The sequence below is a fragment of the Colias philodice genome, chromosome 19, assembly GCF_061535455.1.
Source record: "Colias philodice isolate Cphi_HAF_F1 chromosome 19, ilColPhil1 Martin Lab GWU primary, whole genome shotgun sequence".
Lineage (NCBI taxonomy): Eukaryota > Metazoa > Arthropoda > Insecta > Lepidoptera > Pieridae > Colias > Colias philodice.
In genome coordinates, this window is record NC_143104.1 from 4,058,361 (window position 1) to 4,085,339 (window position 26,979).

General features: G+C 31.5%; 3 protein-coding genes across 3 annotated transcripts; 1 reads left to right on the plus strand and 2 right to left on the minus strand.

The window, feature by feature from the left end:
* Nucleotides 1–456: 456 nt before the first annotated feature.
* LOC149479889 (putative ATP-dependent RNA helicase DHX34) lies at nucleotides 457–11,926 on the minus strand. The gene is made up of 19 exons (XM_089707578.1): nucleotides 11,227–11,926; nucleotides 10,967–11,085; nucleotides 10,260–10,426; nucleotides 9,660–9,863; nucleotides 9,295–9,427; nucleotides 8,800–8,948; nucleotides 8,315–8,422; nucleotides 7,795–7,900; nucleotides 7,154–7,359; nucleotides 6,298–6,501; nucleotides 5,799–5,981; nucleotides 5,347–5,444; nucleotides 4,943–5,150; nucleotides 3,854–3,916; nucleotides 3,196–3,377; nucleotides 2,784–2,894; nucleotides 2,056–2,177; nucleotides 1,571–1,850; nucleotides 457–743 (listed from the first exon to the last, which is right to left on the minus strand). The coding sequence occupies exons 1-19, from the start codon at nucleotides 11,781–11,783 to the stop codon at nucleotides 470–472; spliced, it is 3,474 nt and encodes a 1,157-aa protein (XP_089563704.1). The 5' UTR covers nucleotides 11,784–11,926; the 3' UTR covers nucleotides 457–469.
* A 738-nt stretch (nucleotides 11,927–12,664) lies between these two features.
* LOC149479890 (ubiquitin-conjugating enzyme E2 Q2) lies at nucleotides 12,665–21,754 on the plus strand. Its single transcript, XM_089707345.1, has 8 exons — nucleotides 12,665–12,937; nucleotides 14,454–14,570; nucleotides 15,142–15,242; nucleotides 16,640–16,775; nucleotides 17,136–17,307; nucleotides 17,599–17,790; nucleotides 20,747–20,974; nucleotides 21,341–21,754. Exons 1-8 carry the CDS (start codon nucleotides 12,776–12,778, stop codon nucleotides 21,370–21,372), a joined length of 1,140 nt encoding a protein of 379 aa, XP_089563471.1. The 5' UTR covers nucleotides 12,665–12,775; the 3' UTR covers nucleotides 21,373–21,754.
* A 374-nt stretch (nucleotides 21,755–22,128) lies between these two features.
* LOC149479891 (glutathione S-transferase 1-like) lies at nucleotides 22,129–26,011 on the minus strand. The gene is made up of 6 exons (XM_089707346.1): nucleotides 25,881–26,011; nucleotides 25,455–25,673; nucleotides 24,930–24,988; nucleotides 24,505–24,652; nucleotides 24,037–24,230; nucleotides 22,129–22,856 (listed from the first exon to the last, which is right to left on the minus strand). The coding sequence occupies exons 1-6, from the start codon at nucleotides 25,893–25,895 to the stop codon at nucleotides 22,712–22,714; spliced, it is 780 nt and encodes a 259-aa protein (XP_089563472.1). The 5' UTR covers nucleotides 25,896–26,011; the 3' UTR covers nucleotides 22,129–22,711.
* Nucleotides 26,012–26,979: the final 968 nt, after the last annotated feature.

Genomic DNA, 26,979 nt, shown 5'->3' on the forward strand with positions numbered 1-26,979 from the left:
TATCCTAGGTTCATACAGGTACACTAGTTCGTAATATACCTTTTTGTTACTGCCACCGTCGTGACCAGTCCAGGAGCGTATTACAGAACTATTTTATAAATGCCTTTCAAAGTGATCCCCTTGCTATAATGTATGTGTTTTAGAAAAACGTGACTATTTATGGCAATGCGTTTAGACTTGAAAGGGAAAAAAATAGATGGGTTTATTTCTGTTAATCAATGTGGGGTAATTATGTTTCAAAGATTAACTTTGATTACCTAGGTAAAAAATCTAAAACTGCCTTGTCCAGATTTTTTTTTAGTTCACATAATATTATGCCTTTAAATTAAGTATTAGGTATTTATAATCAAAGGGCAAAACTTAAACTTTTAGAAAATTACTCTTTTTACTCATTTCAAGTACATCATATTGGAATGAGCATTATTGCTTTTAAGAATGTAAATAAAACCATAAAACTTTTATATATAATTTATTTACAACTCTTTTTATGCCTTAATATTTCTACCGGCGTCATATACAATGTTTCTTTACAAACTTCGCACTTATACTCCTTAGCATTAGGTCTATTTTCCTTTGGCGGTGGTTTTTCTTCCTTCTCGATTTTTCTAGAAGAACATATAAATTCCGTATGCTGTAACTTTTCTAAAGGTGACAAACATACGGTAATTTCACAGTTCGGACACTTCCACGGTATGGAGTATGATTCTTGATAGCTGTTGTAACTCCAATCTGAATCGACTACACTGAAAAATAATATATAAAACATTCACTTAGATATTTAGTAGTAAGCTAACAATTTTTTAAATACTACTATAATTTTTTTTTAATACTTAAGTAATAACTTAATTTGTATAATTATTATGGATTAAAAAGTCATAACTATAGTAGAGCCATTTTAATAGGCAACATTTGACAGTTCAACAAAATTCAACAACGTAACCTAGTAACGACAACATAGAATAACATGATATTTCTTTCTGTTAGATCTGCACATTTGCTTAACTTTTTTCAATAATGATTACATATTTATAATAATAATGACCGATACAAGTAATTTTAAGATTTCATTTTACTGATGAACCATTCTAAACATAATAAACAATTTCTGAATTGAAGAACTGACGTCGATACAATTTTGTGTCAATAAACCTTTTTTCTTTTTAAATACCAGAGATGTTACTCTAAAAATCGAGATCTGACATCTAGAATCGAATGCATTGATTACTTGTGAACAAAAATCATCATAAATTAATAAATTCGATTTACAAATGTTTCAAATCCCTATCGATTAATTCACTTTAATCGATGTTTTTAAGCAGGTTACCTCTCTTCGAAGATAAAATTGATAGACGTCAAATGTTGCCTATTAAATTGGCTCGACTATACCTTAAAAAATATCATAAAAAATACCTTAATTTATTGGTAAGTTTTTGATACAAAGTGTACAGATAGACTAAATTCTCGTATTTTAAATAATAATTTAGTTTTTTACGTTGCGTTAGTCCTAGATTTCGTTTTGATTTAAACGTTATAATATTATGATTGCCAGGAAACATAAATAAATACATACCAATTAAAAACAATATTATCAGTCACATAAACGCCTCCCTTCTTCTCATGCGGTCTTCCTTCAAAATCGCTACAGAACGGATTAGGCACAACACTAGGACATTCATCGATAGTGTATAAAATCTTCAAATCCGCTGGTAATAACCGTTTTATTGTATAATACACATCACTATTCATATATGCACTCATATCTTTGGATAATTCGTATTGTAATTCTTCGTAGGGTACTTTTGATTTATTTTTTGTTAGTTCGGTCTCCACTGATTTGTTTGGGCTTGCATCTAAAATAATGGTAATTATATGAGTTTTTGGGATATTTTATTTTGAAAGCTTCATCATGGATGGTTTTATTGAAATTTTTGTAAAATATCTATGTAGTTGTTATTAATAAAATATCACAATTATAATATTTTGATTCGTGAGAATCTCTAGTATATAATATGTATATCTTTTGGCGTGCAAATATTAAAATGTATAAGCCAATACCTAAAAGCCTTCTATTAATAAGAGCGTCCCATCGTTGCCGCAACTTGGAAGCTTTGAACAATAAATTCAATCCGGTTTCTGGATATGGAAATTCTAGTAAAAGCCACGAATCACAGATTAACCTGAAAAAAATTACATTTATACCGTTTTATTGTCTTTTATGAATGTTTGACTGAAACAAAAATATAAGTAGAAGTTATATACATAGTATAATAATCAATTAATTTAATTTGAAATCAGTATATAGCAAAGTATACTTATGATTTATTTACGGAAAGTAGAACTTAAAACTTTTTTTACCTTTATTTACCTATATTCCCTTTTTTAACAATATTTTAATAATTATCTTTTTTTTAAGTAATTGTATAAAATTAAATGTTTATCTATCTATCTTCTATCTAATATTATAAAGGCGAAAGTTTGTAAGGATGTAAGGATGTATGGATGTACGGATCTAATATTATAAAGGCGAAAGTTTGTAAGGATGTAAGGATGTATGGATGTACGGATGTATGGATGTTTGTTACTCTTTCACGTAAAAACTACTGAACCGATTACAATGAAATTTAGCACACATATAGAGGGTAACTTGGATTAACACATAGGATAGTTTTCATCCCGGAAATCCCACGGGAACGGGAACTATGCGGGTTTTCCTTAGCAAACGCGGGCGAAGCCGCGGGCGGAAATCTAGTCATAAATATTTATCATTCTACAACTATAATTACCTTGTAAATCCATAATTAGTATCAATAGAATGTGCCAATAAAAGCAATGTTTGAGCAGCGGGCATCCTCATAGAATTTACTATGTATGGTTTTGTTGTTTCCAATAGCGATCTGAAAATTTATTAAATACGCATTATTTACATAATATCATACAGAATTTACTTATTTCGGAGTTCGGACTATTTTTTTAATAAAAGTTAAGTAATGTTTAAATTACATGTTTTTTTTTTAAATTGCTCATTAGTAAATATTTTTTATTTTTCTTTAACAATAACATAACATACAATATAAATAAAAATAGTTTTTTGACAGTGCCCGAATACCACCTTGACGTTATTAATGCAAAAGATTACCAGGACTAAAAGGTAAGAATAATCAAATCTACCCGCATATAAAAACTAAAAATACCCACAAATAACACAGAATCTGGTGTCTTGATGATAACGCCAGTTTACTCTTAAACCCCGGAGGCCCGTCTGTCTCTATGTCACTCTCTGTCAGTTGTAGCGTGCGGGGTTGTTTGCCGAAATATGAGGTGGGGTGTAAAAACACGAAGGGTTTGCTCCAAGTGTGGTAGAGTTGGTCTGTTACCGTCTGTAAGGGAAAAACAATTTTATTTTGATAAATAATTAAATATATTATTTAAAATAAGATTCACCTATTGTTTTTAAGCTGTTGTATAACTTATAAAGAGAAAATATATTTGCTTGGCGCTTTTAACCCAGAAGAAGCCGCTATTTATTGAGGGAAAATATCTGAATCTTGATTCGGATGCGAAAAATAAAAAGGGCAGTTTAAAAATAAGTATCAGTAATACATATATTTAAATGCATAATATGTGTCTACAGAATGAAGAAAATATGATGCATATTTTAGGATAAAAATAGCGTATTTTGTACAAAAGCACGTCGATTTTTGATGGTTTTTTTTTTCGTAAAAACTGATCGTTTCGATTAGTTTTGCTAATCAATTCTCCTAAAACCTAAATTTTCTGGCAACATTAGCTTCCATTCGATCAGATATCTAAACCAAATTTTTGGTAAATTCTAAGTATAAACTGTATTATTTACCTTGCAGTGGTTAAAATCATCAGCAACCGCGATTTGAGGATATAACGCGCGACATAGCACTATCTGTAAAATATAAAAAGTATTGTAAGTTAGTAAGACGCCTGAATATACTTGTGGATTCCTTAGAAAAAGTAGTTAGAAGTAGTAATGCACAGAAAAAAGTGGTACTATTTACTTAAAGGGTGTTTAATAAGGAATACTTTTATCGATGTATAAGTACTATTATGTTCCTTCCATTTTATGCAATGTTTAGTTTTTTTAAGGCTATTGTGTATTTAAAAATTGTCACGTTTATAAATAAATGTTTTTCCTTTATTTATTTACTTATTACTTAATAGCGGTCCGCCCCGGCTTCGCCCGTGGTATATTTTTACGTTTTCCCTACATAAGAACCATCCTCGTACTTCAAGGAATATAATAAAAAAAAATTCTCGAAATCGGTTCAGCCGTTCACGCGTGATGCCGTGACAACGCGAAACGGGTTTCTTGATTTGATTTTAATTTCTAGAATTATCGAAAGTTTATTATTAAATTACAATTTATTTTTTACAATTTATTACAATATACAATTAATATTCATGTAAAATTATATAAATAAAAGGCTACCAAAACAATTTATACAAGCCAATGTTTCCCTAGCTAGGTTACTGGGCAACCTGTGTTTAGGAGAAACAGCTTGCCTCTAAAATAAATTCACAAAAAGCCTCTTAGCAAATACTTTATTAAGTTTCATTTTAATTTAAGCAGGTGGGCCACCTGATGTTAAGTGGTCACCACCGCCCATAAACACTTGTAACATTAGAAGTGTTACAGGTGCTTTGCCGGCCTTTTATGGACAAATAAGCTCTTTTCTTGAAGGCCCCAATGTCGTAGTTGTTCGGGAATATTATATATAGACTAGCTGTGCTCCGCGGTTTCACCCAAGTATCTCAGCTCCTGCTGGTCTTAGCGTGATGACATAGGTATAGCCTATAGCCTTCTTCGATAAATGGCCTGTCTAACACCGAAAGAAATTCAAATCGGACTAGTAGTTCCAGAGATTAGCGCGTTCAAACAAACAAACTCTTCTGCTGTATAATATAGATATACTTTCAACATGACGAGATCCCGGCCACTATTCGCACTGGCCCCGCTGATGAGCGCCTGTATCCTGCTGGCGTCGTTCGTCAGACGGAACTCGATATCACGGATATCCATTATATTATCATCATCCCCCTTTTCGTCGACAATCTCCCAAGAATCCACTTTTAAACGTTTCCGCTTTTTCGAATCTTCCGCCGCTTTTTGTTTGTACTGCCTGTAAATAATAATAAAGTGACACATTATATCTCCCGCAAATTTAGGAGAGAGAGATGGATATGACCCAACTATAAAGCATTAGATTTAATTCGTTAATCAATCCCTTTCTGTTAGATTCTTATTAAAATAATTAGAGATTCTTATTATAATACATAAATTGAATAAAAATAATTTAATTGACTTTCTTAAATTACCTTCTCATATCTTTCAGTTGTTTCATTTGTCCATGTCGGAGTGATCTTTCCGCCGAAGACATCGATTCTGCTTCGGGAGCTTCCATCAAATTATTATCCTATACAAATAAACAAGTAAAGTTTTAATCAGTAATTATAAAATGAATATAACATTATTTTCAAAACATAACTTTAAGTATTGATGGAACAAACAATATATGGAAATCAACATAAGAAAATATCTGCACATAATTCGGTTAAGTATAAACAATTGAAATTACGCATCAGGTACGCCAATTTAAAAGTGAATCTTATTTATTTATCTACAATAAAGTTAAAAATGACTCCTACTTAACATCCGTAATAAGGTCTTCAATTGCGCAGCAAATTTGTTGAACTTAGCTTTCCCTTATTCTTCTTATTGAACCACGCAGAATACAGACACTATGAGTTTAAAAATGAACCTTATTCACCTGCAATAAGTTCTTCAATTGCGCAGCCAGTTTTGTCAACTCGTATAACCTTTGTTCCTCTATCCCTCGTCGTCTACACCACGCCCTTCCTCCTCCTTTACTTTTTTCCTTTAGCCAAGCGCAATATAGAGATACTAAGGTTATGGGATCGCCGTGGTCTGATTCATCTGGTTTTCTGGCATTCTGAAATAAAAATATAAAATAAGTTAAAAAAATGTAGTTATGCTTACGTACGATATATTTATTGTATGTATAGATTATACAGACATGCTTGCCCGCCTTAAGCCGCCCTAAAAATAATATACAGAAGAGCTATTTGTAATTTGATTAGGTAGAGAAAATTGATGAAAATCGTGATGTTTGATCCTTCCTTCTAAAAGTTATTAACATAATTTATGAAATGATATTTGAATTATACTTAGTATAGGAACACACATTCCTTTATCAAAACAATAATACACGCAAGGTTATCCAAATATTCCTACCCATAAAAACTTACCTCGCACTCAAAATCTCTATGCGCTCTCGTAGTATAAATGGACCTTATACCCAAAGCGGCAGTTAAGGCCAAAGCGGAATCCAACTTATGTGGAGGTAAAGTCGCAGATCCTACCACCAAGGCTTTAGCTAGAGACACTTCTACTGGGAGGTTCGCTAATGCCTTGCCTAGAGCTGTTAGTTTTTCATTTGATGTTAATGCTCCCTGAAAATGTAGGATATTTTATTAAAGTGAAACTTTTATTACATCGTCTCAAACTTTTTGGTCTGTGTAGCGCATGTCGCGTGTATCGCGGCTGCCGAGTAGGTATACCTACTCGGCAGCAGACCGTCACGCGACATGCGCTACACAAACTGCTTTGTGTAGCGCATGTCGCGTGACGGTCGGCTACCGTTCGAACAGTTTCACTTTTACCGTGGTTTCATAAAACCACACAACATTTTATTTTTTATCTATGTACACACTATGAATCAACATAATAAGGAGATTGCAATTTCGTAAGTGCATGTTACCTCCTCTTGTTGAAAAAAATCCTTAAAGTCGAAATAGCACTTATTGAGTTAATCAGTAACATTCGAATAATGCACTCAAATCAAGATTAAATGATATCCAGTGTTACTACTGTTATCACAAATGTTATTAAATATATTGTATAGCAAATAAGAAATATGCGTGAACATGAACTTGCAAAAGTCATACAAATAAAGATTTCATTTGAGTTAAATGCCACTTAATTCTTTCAGCTCCACACTGACTCCGTAAAAACTTGAATTATTAATTCTACTAAGTCGTATTTTTGATCGAATTAATTAAATATAAATTTCGAGGAACTTATTATAATGATAATTACACATACATGTTGTTTCAATTCCAATAGTGCTTCTTCAATAGCATCTTCCGGGGGTGCATCTATAAAAGGGAACCGTCTTACATCGTTCACTCCCAGAGAACTCATGAGCAATAATAGTGAAGCCAGCGGCACCCTTGACACTTCTGGAGTGCTGAATGCATCCATATCGGTGTATTGGTTTTCGGAGTATATGCGGTAACATACGCCGGGACCTGGAAATAATTTTTTATGTTATACTAGCTTCCGCCCGCGACTCCGTCCGCGCGGATGTCGGTCTTCGCGTGGATGGTCTCCATTTTGATTAACTCTGACAATGACATCTTATAAATATCTATTGGACCCAAATACGGCTAGGTCTATAATAATACGCAACGTGTGTTCGCGGTTCTACAGAACAACGTCTATGGATAAAACTGAAAAATTAAGATTAATTTTTTTTTCTACGTATTTTTCCAGGATAAAAAGTATCCTATTTTACGCCCAGGATAATAAGGTATAATTATACCAAGTTTCATCGAAATCGAACCGTTAGTTTTCACGTGATGTCTTCCGATACAGACAGACAGTATGTACAGAATTGACCCTTCTACAGATTTATTATATACGTATAGATTATTAATTTAGAATACACATTAAAAATAAATTACCCGTTCTTCCTGCTCTGCCTTTCCTCTGATCAGCGCTCGCTTTCGATATCCAAAATTCTTTGAGCCTTTGCATCTTTGTAGATGCGTCGTAACTCATTTCTTTTACCTATAAATAAGTTTTGGATACTGTTGCCTTATTAAAAACAAAATTATACAAAATAGTTAATATTTTTTTTATTTTTTGTAAATCTAAATAGGTTTCTTTTGTTGAATTCACACTTTATGCTAACTTTCTGCTTATGCATGCATGTATATTTAACATGCATGACCGATCTTTATATGACACATCATGTTTTGTTATTTATCTCTGAATTTCGTAACAAAATCGAAAATTTTTCTATACCAATTATGAATAATATATCCAAATCTGATCAAATAATCACGAAATCTTGCCGTGTTGTAACATTTCATCTTCACGGATATTGTTTTTGATTGCGCAGGCGAACCGGCGGGCAAATAGCTAGTTTATTACATTAATATTGATTATAAATAGATCCTAAAATTATATTATATTACTTACCTTTCCCGAATCGACAACAAATCGTATGCCATCTATCGTAACCGATGTTTCAGCTATATTTGTGGATACAATGCACTTCCTAACGCCCTCAGGTGGATAATCGAATACCTAAAAATATTGCACATTTAAGCATCGGATTCTGATGCGGTTTTTTTAATGGATACAGGAAGCTTTTTGATAAGTTTTAAACAAAGCGATTGAGACAGGTTATTTATTTAAAAACACAACTCACAAGTATATAAATTATTTTGATTTGACATTAGATTGTAAATACTTAATAGGTGTATTGTATTTCTTCAATATGTGCTTAATCTTCGGTTAATAATATAACCACAGACTAATAATAATATACTACGTATACAACAGACGGTGCACTCCATACAAAAAAAGTTGCACTATGAATTTACGCAATTAAAGCGCCAGTGGGGAAATAACGTACTACCACAGACTAATAATAATATACTACGTATACAAATATAACTTACCTTATCCTGTTCAACCAATGAGAGTCCACTATGTAACGGAAGGACAATCCAAGACTTATTTTTCTCAGCATATTGCTGTGCTGCGTCACAAATAGCTGTTATTTCTTGAACGCCAGACATGAATATTAAAAGGTCACCCCTTTCGTCACCTGAAATGTAAAATTATAGCTTTTAAAAAATTTATGTATTCATAAATGTATTTATTTCTGACTGAATTTTTATTTTAACGAATTATTATTACTTATATTAGATTAGAATTTTAATTATTATATTAGAATTTTAATCAACCACTCACCTAGTCTCTACCCAGGTTGGAATAGGTTTAAACAACGAAAAGAAGCGATAATTTTCAAAGACAGTTTAGAAATTTTAAGGCTTAAAAGGCTTATTATGGCAATAGTTTTATGTAACGGTATATATAAAAATACAAATATTCCCTCTACACAATATTGCAGAAAGGTTTATTCAGGTGAATTAAATTGCTTTAGCACTCACTTGGGTATTTATTATCAATCAAGCTCATAATTTGCATATAAGGCTGTGGATCCAGCCGATCATCTCTTGTGGGCTTCTCATCAATTAATACTGGCTTATAGTGGAGTTCTATAGGAAACAGTCTACCAGGCACCTGAATTGTATTTTTTTATTGATTGACTCATTTAATATTGGGACAATTTATTGATTTATACTGTTATAAAAAATCATGCAGAAATATTGATTTATGAGTTGTTTAATATTTAAAGACATGCATACATTCCTTATAAAAAAATTATGAAGGTATTCATACTCAAACTCAAAATATTTTTTTTTTGTAAACTTTTACAAGTATTTATATGTGTATCTCATTTTAATTAACTTACTTGAATAACAACAGCAGATTCAGCGCTAAAATAATCTTCAAACAATTGTATATTAATTGTTGCTGACATCAAAACTAGTTTAATATCACTTCTTGTATGAATAAGGCATTTTAATACTCCCAACAAGAAATCACCCATTAAATGCCTTTCATGGATCTCATCTAATATAATGACATCATAATTTGGTAAGTTTTCTGAGGACATCTGAAATTATGCATACAAAATTTAATTATTACAAGTTATAATGTTTGGTACATATAACTATACATATATAAAGACAATTTTATACTATCACTGTATAAGAAATCATTACTGATATGATGCAGAGCTGTTAAGTACCAGAAGCAAATTTTCCAATTTAGCATAAGCTCACAAAAATAATTCAGACTCAAACTCAAACATTTATTTATTCAATTAGTCTTCTTATAAAAGCACTTTTGAATTGTCATGACTAAAATGTCAACCTCAAATGTAATATTAAATATTAACATTGTTTTTTTTGTGTGTTTTAATGAATGATGGACGTATTCATGAAAAATTAAATATGAAATAATAAATAATTATCAATGTACAATAATAAAGAAATATAAATTCCATTACCTGTCTCAATAACAGTCCTTCAGTAATAAAACAAATACTTGTATCTGCAGTTTTGCTCTTCTCAAACCGGATCTGATACCCAACTTTAGTTTCAAATTGTGACAGCATTTCAAACGCAACACGTTTTGATAATGATACACATGCTATTCTCCTTGGTTGTGTACAAGCTGAAAATTTTATGTTATATGAATCATATTTACATAATTTTATAAAACTGAAGAGTTTGTTTGTTTGTTTGAATGCGCGAATCTCGGGAAGTGCTCCGATTTAAAAAAATATTTTGGTGTTAGATAGCCCATTTATCAAGGAAGTCTATCATCTCGCTAAGACGAACAGGAGCAGAGTACTGCGGGTAAAACCTAACTAGTGTTACAAATAAATGTTAAATTATAAAAAAATGATAAGTTTGGACCATATAGAAGAGATCAAAAACTTGTTGATTGGGGCATTGATAGGTAAAGCTAGGCGTATTTTTCTAGTGAGGGTAGGATAAATATAATTGAGCACCAAAAGCATATCCCACATGCAATCAGTAAAAATCGATTTTAAAATAGATATTGAAATGTATCAGATTTGTATAAAAAATATATCTATTTTATTCAATACATATAGTATCATATTTCAATATATCTCTGCTACAAGTTGAGAACATCCATTGTATTTGGGAACTGTAGTTCAAATGAACAACAATTTCTACATTTTCTTACCAATATTTTGAAAACCAGCTTCATGTAGATATTGAGGAACCTGAGTAGACTTTCCACATCCTGTGTCACCAGCTACAACTACAACTTTTTCATTCTGCACAGCTGATACAATTTCGTCCCTATAATTAGGTACAAGTTTCTCAAAATAATTTGAATTTTTCATTTATAGAAATTAAGAATATAAGAAATTGGTCAAATGTTGTAGGTAGTTATAAAATATATTATAATGTTAAAGTAATAGAATCACATCTTTTCCATACCTATATTTTGCAACAGGCAGTTCTTTTTGTGCTTTCCTTAATTTTTTTAGTTTCTCAAATTTTTCCTTGTTTTTAAAGTCAATATATATGGAAATAATGTTAAGGAACACTTTAAATTTCCTTTCGTCCAATCTTCTTCTGCTTCTATCATCATACACTGTGTCCATATATTTTATTTTTACTTTAAAATTAATACAGTCAGTTTTTGAAAACGATTGCTTTATTTCAGAGTTGTTTGTGTTTGTATCATGAGTTTCTACTGGTATGATTGGCTTTCCAGCTTTTCTCAAAGTAGCTTCATACTTTTTAACAAAAATCCAAAAGTCGTCAATACTATTTGCAACTGTATTTGTATCGTTACTGTATTGTATTATTTTATTTAAGTTTCGCTTATAATTTAAGAAACTAAAATCTTCAGTTTCTTCAATAATATCAGCAGTAGTCGTAGGAGATGGTGCTCTTTTTCTTATTTTAACTCTGTCTCGACGCTCGCTGCTCCGAGAGCGAGATCGTCTTCGTTTTGAAGAATATCTCTGATCTCTAGATTTTCTATCCATGACTTTTACTTTGCTATGCAATTTTTAAATAAAAATAATACTATGTTGCCTATTTATTTATTTAAGAAATAAATCATTTTCGTATTTTTCAACTGTGTATTTATTAAATTGACATGTTTTGATGTTTTTATTTTGAATTTTGACTTTTAGGATTTGACATTGACAATAACTTGAGAAACTCGTGGTGGAATGACAGACACAGATAAAATAAGGACAGAGACCATACAGGAGATACAGAAGGAGAATGGGTGCCTCGGTAGTCGGCACTCGGCACATTATTCTCCATAATATCAAAATATATATTTTTTATTTTTTTATTTAACTAACATAAATAACTAACACCTACTAAGATGTTCTCTTATCATAAGCACCATATCGAAGATTATTATACATTAGAAATGGTTTTTTTGTTCAACATCAGCGAATTTGAGTATAATATATTGATTCTAGTATTTTGTACCAAGTATATGATTTAAATATATTTTGTTTTAATTAGTACTAAATTACTCCTATAAAGCATTCCAATACACTAAAAATGTAAAGTGGTACATAATGGTAAACAACACAACCTGCAGCCTTCCAGTAGGCAGTAGCTCAAGTTAGAGCACTGTTCAAGTTTTAGAAATTTATTCATATTATCATAAATAATTGCATGTTAAAATTCCCCTTTCGCATATTTTACTAATGAGTTCTAATTAACAAGTTCAATGTTTTAATTAGTATCATCTTAGTTTATTAAAAATTAAAATATACCTAGTTATTCTTTATACATTTTTAAATAAAGTTTTTCTGTACTGTCATACAGTTAAAACGCGTCTTTATAATTTATACCGCATCAATGCCCTCTATCGTCGATATTATGATTTTTAGTTTGTATCCGCCATTGCGTTCCGCCATTTTGCTTGTTCAGGAGAGAACGTAAAACAGCTCCTATGTATTCTAAAGTGGTGTTTAGTTATTTATTTTAATACAATTAGTGTTTCAATACACTAATGGCTTGCTTAAATACACTTAAGTTAGAAATTAAGACTCTAGAACAAGTGTTTCCAAAAAATCATGAGCGGTTTCAGATAATGTCAGCTAGTGTCGACGAACTGACCTGCAGATTCGTTGGCAGAAATGGAAAGAAATATGAGATACACGCAAATATCACAGTAAGTATTAGTTGTATCAGTTTTATTTTGTCTTAGAATGTACGCACTTCATATTTTATTATTGATGAACAGGTTTATTGATTACCTTTGTGACAAAGGGTCGTTGTTTATGAGGGCAGGGCTGTCAACAAAAGATTTACGGAAGTGATTATTTTCTAGATTAAAACGTTTATTCACGTGTGTTTAACAAGTAGTTTCAATCGTGTATGTTTATTCAAGATTAGTGATGCAATTAGTTTGGTGCAGTGCGCGCAGGTTTCGATCGCAACACATTTCAACATGATAGAGATTTACGAGCCCATGACGAATCATTGTATCGATCATTCAGGTTTCAGTGCGCTGGTCTTAGTGTTTGTAACTAGTTACAGCTACGTTTATTGAGGGTAAGCACTATTTGGTTTGAATAACGGTATTGATGCGAGAATTTTGGGACAAAGCCACTTAGTCATGTTTTCTACCTGTTTTTTGTCAGCATTGTACCTAATTCTTTTTGTATTGTTCAGATTGAAAGAATCTGTGAACTAAGGGTATAGAAAGTTAAGTATTGTATATTCTTCTATTAGTATAGAATATAACATTTTGTTTTATTACATGTTGTTATGTATATTTTAATTAGTTTAAAAAAATACCTTTTCTTAATTTTGTTTCTGTAAAAAAATGTGTATTTAATGATTATTTTATTAGAAAGAAATATATTTAATATGAATGTGGAAATATTTTCATTATAATGACCATAGTTTTAGAAACATAAACTATACATCAACAATTAATTAATTGAATAGTTAAAAAGTTTTATTATGCAGGTATCTCCAAACAAAATATGAAGTGTTGAACTTTCAACATGTACCTAGTTAGTTTGTTAGTGTTTATGTAGTAGATATATTTTAATAAACTTGAAAAGTTACTTACAATAACAAATATAACCATTTATGACAAAAATTCTTCATTATACAATAATCAATAATTAATATATGTCATACTGTACATTTTCATACTTATTTATTGACAAAACATTACATAGCCACAATATCAAATCTCAATACATATATTATAATCAATTTGTATATAAACATTACTCATCCAAATTTAAATCAAATGAAGCTTGAAATCTTTAATTTGAGTCACAGTACATTTTCATGCAAACAGTATTATAATACAATAGTATTATAATGTTAATGAACAGTGTGTGAAGTAAATTAAATCTATCCCAATTTTTATAATATTTTCCATTCAACAAAGAATAAATTGTTCAGACTCAAATCAATTGAAAGATGATTTTTTTACAGTGCTAATAATATCTTTAGTAAATTTGTAAGATCAATTTTTACAGAGACTAATTGAAGTTGAAAATTTTAACCCATTATTGAGCCCCGAATGGCCCGATCGGTCCACGACACAATAGATTTTCTATTGTGTCTGTGATTCCAGGGCCTGAGTTATTAAGCAGTATTATGATTAAATATTACTATTACATATAATTATTCTCTCTATACTATTGTAATTATTCTTTTTTCAGGAGACATACCCAAATACTCCACCAGTATGGTTCGCGGACAGTGAAGATCCAATAGTGACAAATGCTGTGCAGATTCTGAGTAACACACAGGGGAGAGATAATCATGTTATAAATCAGGTAAGATGGTTAATTCAGGTCCCTATGAAGGTACTGTATAAATTTTAAATTGAAGTTTTTAACATTAAAGTTAAATGGCTTATTCGTTTTAGTGTAGTTGCTGAAAATAATGTTTTATATGAATAATTGTTTTATAAATGATAATATGTCAGTGATGAGTATAAAATATTTTATAAAAAATGAAACAATGTAATTATTCTATACTAGCGGTCCGCCCCGGCTTCGCCCGTGGTACATGTTTACGTTTTCTCTACATAAAAACCATCCTCGTCCTTCAAGGAATATAATAAAAAAAGAATTATCGAAATCGGTTCAGCCGTTCTCGAGTTATGCGCTTACCAACACATTTTGCGATTCATTTTTATATATAAGAAGAAGATGATATATGTACATTATTCTTTTATTACAACATTTCCAAAAACATTTATTTTTTTAGCATTCAAAATAAATTAAACACAATTTATTTTAAATGCACACAATATTTTATAGTATTCTTCATTGTAGTTCATGTTTTTTTATAGTTAACTTAGCAAATTAAACTAAACAATAAACAAGATGAAATAATTTATAGGTGGGTATATTATTGAGAGAGCTATGCAAGTTACACGGTGTGCCGGAGCCTCCAGATTTGGACTCGCTCTCTCTGCCCCTCCACCCCGCGCCCCATCAGAGGTTTGTCAAACAATATGAAATTTAAATGCAAATAACACTTTCGTGAATTAGAAAATGAGAAATTTAAATGTAAATAACTTTAATAATATTAATAACAATTATATTGGTGCACAGATAAATATTAGTTGCATGTGGTGCTTACTGGTCCTACAGATTTCACTTCAAATTTTTTTAATGTCTCAATTAACGCTATGCTTGTAAACTAATTTTAACCTTCTTAACTTTATGGCTCAACAAATAGCAGGCATGCGGAGATTAAAATACTTATGTTAAGTAAACAATTATAAAAATGGAAACATAAGAAACGAGCACTACATTTACATACTATATATGTATTATACATAATTTTATAAGATGTAAAATCAATTTTGTATGAAATTATAATATTTTGTTTCTGAATAAAATAATTTTCTCGTTGTAAACATAGGTAATGAATGCTGGCTACCTCTCTAAATCCCTCTATTGTTATAACATTCATATATTATAGTACCAACATGTTAAAAAAATATGCAAAATTAGCCATACATTATTCAATTGGCACTTTCAGTTTAGCCATTGTAGTATGCAAAAAGGTTCCGCAACTTCAGTTTACATGGATAAACTCGTTTTTTCACCTTTTTATCGAGCGTAAATAACTATTGTTCGCTCGCCACATAACACCCGATAATCGATAGTGCACTGCGCAATTTTATTTCCGTACGTTGATCGTGTTTACATTAAATATTCATTGAACGGTAACTCCTTCCGTTCTAGTACTGTAAGAATTGTAGTAAGATTTATTTTTAGTGAATAAATAGTTGTAGGTTTTGTTAATAATGCTATTAAAAAACATATATGTACCTATTTGCTATAACCTCTGTTATTGTATTATGTTTCATTTTATTCGAATTCATTCACTCGCGTTTTAACTATTTGTGTAAATAACATCTCAGAATGATATTGCTGTTTTTGAAGAGAAAAACTAAAACATTTATGTTTAGTTTATTTATTTGTATTTTATATGTATAATATGGATTGTCTTTATTCTCTATCTTTACTCATTAAAATATTGGGGTAACAATGAACTTGATTTCAAAATTATACAAGTTTCCTGTGACTATTCACTTCTATGCTGCAAAATTTAATTTTATTAGTTAATGCTTTTGAATCTTATTGATATTGTAGTTTTTTATAAGTTATTCAATAAGTTAAGTTTCAGTATTTGCTGGTGTTTGATTTAAGGGTTAATAATATAATGAATAAATCGCGTTTAACCTCTCAACCACCGAGATGCCAGATCCGACCGCGACACAATAGATTTTCTATTGTGTCTGTGATTCTGGGGCCTGATGGAATAAAATCCGTCTTTTATTTCTCAAACATCGAAATATTTACAAGTAATTAATAAAAAATTGCAGAGTACCAAGTGTAACATCGAATGGGGCGGAGTCTGGCACAGAGGAGGACGAGGAAATGGCCGCCGAGGAGGACGAATCAGAGGGGGAGGATGACTTGCCACTAGAGATGGTTGACGATGCTGGTAGAAGCAATAAGGTTAGTAGTGATATATTAAGAAATGTTTTCAACTATGTATTAATTAGTATGTAGAATTATAATAAGTAATAGTAATAATTAAGAATGTTTATTTAATTCATAAGTAGATATTGGCTAGAATAAATAAAAATCTCTCCTGGTTCTAAGTTTGTGAGTTAATATTATATAGAATAGTGTTAAACTAACACGACTTCTTTTATATAAATATATAGATTTGTGATTTTTTTTTATTTAAGTTGAAAAAGGTATGAATAGCTGATTTCTGGAATGAAAAATAATAATTCAATATTTCTTAAAGAAAATTTTCATATTTTATTTAATCAATAACTAAAATATTAATAAAAACTGAACATTTTCCAGGATGACATGGAAACAGAGCACTTGGCGACACTGGAGCGGCTCAGACAGAACCAACGACAGGACTATCTATCGGGGAGCGTGTCGGGGAGCTTACAAGCGACTGATCGGCTGATGAAGGAGCTCAGGGATATATACCGTTCACACTCGTTTAAGAATAATATGTACTCTATAGGTAAGATGGTTTTGCGTTTAATGTTATTAATTTCTAACTGTTTTGGTGAGAAATGTATTACGTTTTGTGTGTTTTAAGTGTAAACATTTGATAAATATAAACCATATTCATATACCAGAGCTGATATACTTAATTAAAATTGTAATTTAACCTGTGAGAATGTTGAATATAAGTAATTATTGTTCATAAAAGATAAATAAAAATTATTTATAGAAAAATATTTGTGTCAACTTATGCTATAAAATTTCAATCACCTAGTTTATTAATTTTTTGACTGTTTAAAATTTCCAGAGTTGGTAAACGATTCACTATACGAATGGAACATTAGACTAAGGTCAGTGGATCCGGACAGTCCATTACACAATGATCTGTTAGTTCTCAAGGAGAAGGAGGGAAAGGACTCGATATTACTCAATATCATGTTCAAGGAGACATATCCGTTTGAGCCGCCCTTTGTAAGGGTCGTGTACCCGATTATATCAGGTAAGATTTCGTTTTAAGGTCACTATTATATCTGGTAAGGAATTGTTGAGGTTAAAGTCTTGTGAATGTTTACTTAGGACGGAACTGTTAATTAACAAATATTTGCGTATAGATAGTTGTGGGATGAGTTGTGTGGATTGATTAAAATTAATTTAAACATGTTACTTTGTCCGTATTTGTTACTAGCTTTCTATTACGACTTTGTACATATTCACCACTAAGCAGTACTGTTGTGAAAAAGTACCCAATTACTTTTACATTTATAAAAAATTCTTATTATTTTCAGTAAATACTGTGCTGATTTATTTTCTACATTCAAATTTTTTAATTTCATCATGGAACATATGGAACTATTCATATTCATATTATTTATATTATGAACATCATTGTCAATTAAAAACACATTAACAAATGTAACTAAATAACTACAGGATGCCAGTGGCGTGCATTCCATAAAGACATAAAGACACTGCCTACCCTACCATTTACCAAACTCTGATCAATATTTAATATGCATAAATGAAATTCACAGCGTCATTAAATTTTATTAATTGCGCAATGTAGTTATGAAATAAAAATATTTTTTTTTTTTTTTTATGTATATGTAAATGCAATCTGTTCATAGAACATTCAGCACTTGGTTATGAATGTATTGAGACTTGTAGGGCGAGCGATCCAGTGATGCCAGCCGTTATTACTTTTTTTTTTTTTTTTTTTCTTTTCTTATAAATCTATGGGAGCTTTTCTTTTAAGTCTTTGGAATCTTGTGTCGTTTTTCATTAAATCCATGGCCAAAGCATTGGGATGTTTATCAAGTCTTTTTTTGTAGGAGCTCATAGAGTGCTTGATTTCGTCTTTAACTGTTCGAATTTTAAGATCGTGGTGTAACTGTTGGTTTGTAACATACCAAGGAGCGTTTGTGATTAGTCTAAGCATTTTCGATTGAAACCTTTGCAAAATTTCGATATTGGAGTTGGAAGCAGTTCCCCATAACTGGATCCCATAGGTCCAGATTGGTTTAATGATGCTTTTGTACAAAAGTAATTTATTTTCCAACGAGAGTTTAGATTTTTTGTTGAGGAGCCAGTACATTTTTCTCAGTTGAATGCCAAGGGCTTTACGTTTAGTAAAAATATGTGTTCTCCATGTGAGTCTGCGATCCAGATAGATGCCAAGGTATTTCGCGCCATCGGCCTGAGGAATAGGTACACCATTGAGAGACACTTGTGAGCACGAGCCGTAACGAGTCGCAAATGTTACCTGTACAGACTTCTTTTCATTGGCTTTAATTCGCCAGGTTGATAACCAATCTGTAATTTTATCAAGACAGACTTGGAGGTTTTCACTAGCTTGTACTGGATTTTCGTGGATCGCTAGGGCTGCAGTGTCGTCAGCAAAAGTTCCAATTACCACGCCATCTGTCATGGGCAAATCTGCTGTAAATAGCAGGTACAGTGTAGGACCGAGTACACTTCCTTGGGGAACTACGGCGTGAGCTTTGTGAAGGGTCGTAACATATTCTCCTTGCCTTACTTGGTAGTGTCTGTCCTCTAGATAGGACTTGAGAAATATGAAGTGATTAGTTGGTAATTTAGTTTTTATTTTATATAGTAGGCCCTGATGCCAGACTCTATCAAAAGCCTGTGATATGTCAAGAAACACTGCACTGCAGTATTTTTTGGCCTCGTAAGCTTTGTGAATTTTTTCTACCAGTCGGTGAATTTGTTCTGTGGTTCCATGTTTTTGTCTAAATCCGAATTGGTGGTCCGGTATGATTTTGTTTTCTTCTATAACTGAGTTCAACCTTTTCAAGTAAAGAATCTCTATTACTTTGGAAAGAGTAGGAAGCAAACTTATCGGCCTGTAAGACGACACTTCTTCTGGAGTAATATATTTCAAATATATTATTTTAGATCCATCTATCGGTATTTTGATAGCATTATTATCTAATTTCTATAACACCGGCTCGGCTCAAGTCACTATTCATCTGAGCTATTCATGCGCTGCACTAGCGCCGCCACAGGACCCAGTACGTCACGGGACGGCAAAGACACAAACTATCCGTGTCTAAGTTTTTATATGTGTGCTCTGCGTGTCTACGCATATTTTATATGTGTGCGTGCCTATAAACACGGCACACTGATGTAATAAAACCACGCACACAAACACACAAGGTAGGCAGTGTCTTTTTACGAAGATATACGAATTAGATACGAACCGAATTCGGAACTACATTGAAAGTCGAAAATGAAGTTGAATATGCGACCAATTTAAGAAGTGTGATAATGTATACAATTTTGTAGCGGTAAAGACCATCTGCAAATAGTATCATTATTCGTTTGTTTTGTTTTGGAAATAACAAACGTTTACTTTGAGGTTAAATTTGTTTTTTGAGAAAATTAACAATGTTTACTACGACAATTTGCAAGTGAAGTGTTTTGAGAGTAACTAGATAGATTATGTCTATCATCAGTGTATTTTGTAAGATAATAAGGCATACCTAATTTAACGAAAAATTCTTATATTTTTGTTTTATGAATACACTTTTATCAAGCAGAGAGTGATAGGAAAAAGGCCGATCTATAAATGGATCTATACCGGAATTTGTAATACACAAAGGTAAAGTTAATCATTAATTACATAATATAGAACTACTAGTTAGGATATCATACCTACTTTGACAATTATTTTATAGATATTAATATGACCTATGTTCGTGATAATATGTTTTCCATTATTTTGCGGAAATACTATGTATCTCCAATCAAATATCAGTACTGCAATATGAAATATTAGTTTTTATGACTTATTATCATTGCAAATTTCTGCCTACCCTGTCCAAAAACTCTGTGCACGCCCCTGCAGGATGCTACACATACGAAAAAACCGTTGAAAGAGTTCATCAATAGATTATTTTAGCTCAGAATTAAAAAATACTTATTTTTTATAATTCCAGGAGGCTACGTGCTAGTCGGCGGCGCGATATGCATGGAGCTGTTAACGAAACAGGGCTGGTCGTCCGCGTACACCGTGGAGGCGGTTATCATGCAGATAGCCGCGACTTTAGTCAAGGGCAAGGCGCGGATCCAGTTCGGCGCGACTAAAGTCGTGTCGCAGTCGCAGTACAGCCTCGCCCGCGCGCAGCAGAGCTTCAAGTGCCTAGTGCAGATACACGAGAAGAACGGTGAGTTACAATTGCGACTGAAGTCAACAGGCGCGACTAAAGTCGTGTCGCAGTCGCAGTACAGCCTCGCCCGCGCGCAACAGAGCTTCAAGTGCCTAGTGCAGATACACGAGAAGAACGGTGAGTTACAATTGCGACTGAAGTCAACAGTCGCGACTAAAGTCGTGTCGCAGTCGCAGTACATCCTCGCCAGCGTGCATCAGATAAAAACAAAGGAGGTTTTGTTACGAGTTTGTCACTTCCTAAATCTCATATTATCGATTGTTACTATGACTATGTTTATAGTTTTTTTGCTTATTATCAACTCATATAACTTACCAAATCAAAAATTAATTGATATAATTAACATAGCGTTTGTTATTCCAGGATGGTTCACACCGCCAAAGGAGGACGGCTAAGCGTAGCCGTCGCACAGCACATAAGACTAACGTGTTACTATCGCCCATGAACTCTACACTCAATCGGAAAGTGACGAATAGTATTCGATTCCATTACGTTTTATTGAGCGCAGTTTGTATAATACTGTGTCGTGTATGACTGTGGAACGTATTCATATTGTATGTGTATTGATAAGTGCTATTATTGTTCTGAATGCAAGTGGTAACGAGAGACTCATAAGACTTATAGGAAATGTTTAATGTGTAACGTTTTTTGTAATCATTAATTTTTTCTCGTAAAGTTATCCATATGTGTAGACCTAGACGTTAACGGAGTGTAAAGTGAAAAACTCTTTGCATTTCTTTTTAGTTATCGGAATAAAAAGAACCTGTGATTCGTAAACAGTTTTTTGTTGATCCTCTTATTATTGGGTATTTTAGTACTTCCATATATATTTAGTGAAATACGAGTAGTCATAGAAGTGCAGCTTTTCAATCCGACCTGGGATTTGAGATTAGCATAGTTGATTGACACATTTGAATGTACAGAAAACATGCTATATGAAGGAAACTTCTAGAAATAATGAATGAAAATGAATAAGGCATATGAAGATTAAGAAAGATGATTATAGAACACTTGGATGGATGTAGACGTAACTATTCACTGTAGAGATCAAGATATATTTCATATCAAGCAAGGATCTTGTATGTATCACTTTTGTACAATGTTATATGCTACCATCTTAAAGGTAAGGCTTATATTATAATAGTTTGAAATAACTTACAATTTTATATGAACAGCAAAACAATGTACTCATTCATCTTGTGCCTAAATAAATTAAGTTGTAGTAAGGTTATTCTGAGACAGAATAAAAAAAAATAATAACATTGTACCTAAAACCAGAACTTGTAAATATTTTTAGTTGTCGGCGTAAAAAAAATAAAAATATATTCATATTTACTTGATTATTGTAAACTACAAACTTTCCCTTTTACACTAGCTTTATAATATTTTGCAATATTTTTTAATTCAAAGCCAAATTCATTGGAATGAAATGAATGATGATTTTATTGCAAACAAAAATGGACAATTTTACCAGTGGCACCCATTAAAAAACACTGCAGAACCAGTATCTCTCAACAGACAACAAAATAATGTTTTTTATTATACTTGCCATCACTATACTTAAATGTTAATAAGAAGCATGATAAATAAAATAGCAATGATTATGTTAAAACGTATATATTATTATCTTTTCATAAATAGCTTAACAGTCACCACATACCATATAAAACTTACAAAATTACTTATTTCTACATAATACAAACTGAACAACCCTATTTCTATAGAATTTACTTTTCATAGTTTTGCTTTGGCATTTTCCTTATTATGTTCCATGAATCTTTTCAACCCCATCACATGCTGTATTGCACCAGGCTCATTCACTCTCTTGCAATAATCTTTTTCCTTCATAGTATTATACCATTGCATTAATTTCGGAAATCTAAAAGAAATGATGTGTAAGTATTAGTTATTTTAAGATATTAATGTGTAAAAATTAATTATTTTAAAGAAATTAAAATGGAATGGAAGCATACGAACTGAAATACTTATTGCAATTTTATATTAAAATATACAGTGAATACAACTGGACCTACTATTTTATCACTTTCATTTTAGCTTCATATATGCAAGCTATAACATATCTTCATTTATTAAAAAAATATAAGTACTATTATAATTTACTAGCTGTGCTGTCAGTTTTACCTGCATGCATAAGCAAGTATTTCTATAGCTTATATGCTATTCTAGTACATAATACCCCAGCCACACGACTCGACGAGTGGTATGGGAAGTGACGAGGGAAGTAGGCAGGGACGTAGTGTGGCCACGTTACTCGTCATGCCACTCGTCGTGCTCATCGTCCTGCTCACTGCTGTCGGCTTTTGCGCGCGAGTCAAAGGACCGGCAATACGAGTGCGAATTAGGGATGGGCGTCATGGAATCAACGGACTAGTTAAATTAACCGTCTATATGTACACTCAACGATTCGACTAGTCCATCGCTCACCAATGCACTAGTTGAATTCAACGGCTAAACAGTCTTATTGATAAGAATAAATTCTTTTCTTTGAAGTTTTTTAAAAAAAATATTTTTGGTTTACAAGACCAATGTTTTGAATTTAAACTATAAAAACAAACGATAATAAGTTTTTTAGTAATACTTTTTTTAGGGAGTATAATTTTTGTAAGAAAGCATAAATATTTATTAATTGTTTTATTGAGATTAGAATTTATTGTTTTAAGAATTTATTTAATAATAGTTATTTATTTTACACATGGACTAGTCGAAGATTTTAACTAGTTGAATGACTAGTTGATGAACGACATTTAACTATCTAGTCTCGTTGATGAAAAATACGTCGACGACCCATCCCTAGTGAAGAGCGTCGCGATTAATCGCGCGAGTAGAGCAGTGTGTGGCCAGACGGCAATATCGAGGCGAGCGGCAGCGCGATGAGCAGGACGAGGAGCAGCACGAGTAGCAGGACGAGTAGCATAGTGTGGCTGGGGCATAAGCTAAATCACTGCCATGTATTATTAAAAACCATTCAGTGATTGTTTGGTAACAAATATTTTTACAAACTTTCGCCGTTTATGTAGAAACATGAGAAATAGAATCACCTATTTTGATCTATAGGAATCAATCCATGTAGTGAAGACATTGTTGTCATTACACTTAAATCTGCAAGTGTGGCGACATCATCAGCCAAATAAAGATTTTCGGAAAGGTAAGCTTCGAGTATCCTGTATGAGTCTTCAACGTTTCTTATTGTTGACATTGATATCTCAGTCATTCTACCTGTGTAAGTACCAGCCTGTAATTTATAAGTAATAAATCTTAAGTATTATAATTTGTATTATTTATTAAATGAGTAGATGTATATTTTTAAAGTATTGTATTTAATTGAATATTGGTAAAGAGGAGATTTAGTTCTGCTAACAGTTTTTTGATTGAAAAAAAAACCTTAACATAAATAATGATATGTGAATTAATTCAAATATAATTGTGTATTCCAATTTTTGAATAAGTTCATTATCAAGCGACACTAAAAGTACCTAATAAAAGACAGACACAAAAAAATAGCTTACCATAATTGATCTTAATCTTGGAAACAAAATACCACAGTCAAAGAATAGTCTTTGGTTAATTATGGCCCTTTTCCTTCTATCTTCTGGATATAGATAACAGTGCTCTGGTTTTGCATGTTTGTCAAATAAGTACAACATTATGGCATGACTGGAATAAATAATAAATTATCAAGATGATAAGTAAGGGGTAAGTAATAAGTGTAATATACTCAATATAACAATTAAATGTATATTTTTTGTTGTTTATTGATATAATATCAACAACATCCTGCAGATCCATTCAAAGCTTATGATTTAGAATTTGACTAGACTATTAATTTATTTAATACATTTTCCTCCTTCAGTCAGAAGTAATTTTATACTATCAATAAAAATTAATTTGATGAGCCTTAAATTGTTTTTAAGTGCTAAAAAATCAATTTCACCTGTCAGCTAAGTTAAAATTATCTTCTTCCCATAGTGGAATAGTTCTCATCGGGTTTTTCTGTAAGGATTAATTGTATAACTTAATTATATACGATAACTTATGCAAATATGTAATTTTATCTCTATTTAAATAAAATTCTTGTGTCAGAGTTAGTAATCAAATTTCTCAAAACAGCTTGATTGATTCTCTCCATATGTATATTATTTTTAAGCTAGTACCTATCAATAAATTGCTATATCTGTAGTAAAGTATGTAATCTATACTTAATATTATAAAGCTGAAGAGTTTGTTTGTTTGAATGCGCTAATCACAGGAACTACTGGTCCGATTTAAAAAATTATTTTGGTGTCAGATAGTCCATTTATTGAGGAAGGCTATTTATCATCACCTTAAGACAAACAGGAGCAGAGTAATGTGGGTGAAAATGCGGGGAACAGCTAGTGAGATAGAAATTCATGACCATCAATCACCATTTTCTTTAATTTCATATACCTGACAACTTTTTTTTTATTGTGTTCCTTACCTTGGTCAATTCTGGTGTATCTTGCTCTCTAAGGAATGGATTAATTATTACTTCTTCATATGGAATTTTAAGGATGTCTGTAAGCATCATCACTGCTCGAGCTGGGGGACTGCCATCTATCTTGTAAAACTTCGCCATTTTCACTGTACTTGATAAATTATTACAGGTCAACCTTTGAAAGGATTTTATTCGTTCTTTCCATAAATATCCTATAAGAATCTGTAAGTATACATTTTATTATTAACTGGTAGCCTGTATTTATGTTTCAATAATTGCCAAGTTATTAAATTCCCAATGTTTAGATTAAAAGTGTTGTTTTTACTTTTTCATTTTCTGATAACAATATTATGATAAGATCATAAATATCCTACATATTAATTACCTAATTTATCTATAAATTTTGGTAAAACCTTAAAAATTACTAACCTTAGCTTTGGACATGTAGACTGCAGACTTTTGTATTATATACTTTAATATAATAATTCAATTTTATTTGAGTTTTTACATGATATTTTATTATTGCTATAAATTGACATACACGTCAAACTTAATCATATTGTGACATTGTGACGTTCACAGAGCAAGAATTAAAGTAAGAGACGGCACTCAGTACTTTGATTTCGAGCTCACGCACACATATGCATGTATTGGCTAAGGGCGAATCTTATATACCAACATAAGCTCACTTACGTCAAAAATGACACACATTGCTGCCAACATTTAAAAGTTGACGTGCTAGTGATGTCTCTTTGAGTGCATATTATCGATAAAACTTCATATCGATATCGATAAAATTTTCTATGCTGGGTAACATCACTACTAATTCTCATGCTTATTCAAATTTATAGGAAATTAAAAATAAAACACCAACAATGTAGATCAATAAGTTTATTATAATATAATATTAATTATATAATAACATTTTTATATAATATTAAAACTCACTATAATCAGCAAAAATGGTTAATTCCATTTGAATTTTACTGAATATATTTATTTAGGCATGTAGGACTTAATTCGGCTAACGGCTTAAATATTATGTGAATACAACTAGATTCACATTTTATACTTTTCCTTGAAATATTTTGCGGGATTTCTATTTTAAAATCTCGTTCTAAATTTCGATACCAATAATAATTATTAATTATATCGTTGCCGTTCGGATCGCCATATTGGAATTGTATATGAAGAAGCCGTTGTTTTCTTTGGACATAATAATATCTCTCCAATTGATTCTACAGCCAGAACATGACGTAATAGAGAAGTTTTCTCATAAATTGTTATGTAATTATTATGTTTTATCTTCCTTATAGAACAGTCATTGGGTATATATTGCAAATATTAAGTCATAAATCAAATAATTATTATGTACACACAAAGATTTTAACATTGTTTACACATAACACTTTTTCTTCTTTTATCACTTTTGGCAGAAATTTAACAAATTAACAAATTCAATGTACACTTTGATTAACTGAGTAAAAAACAAAATCTACGATTTATGAAGAACAAATTTTGTTTAACT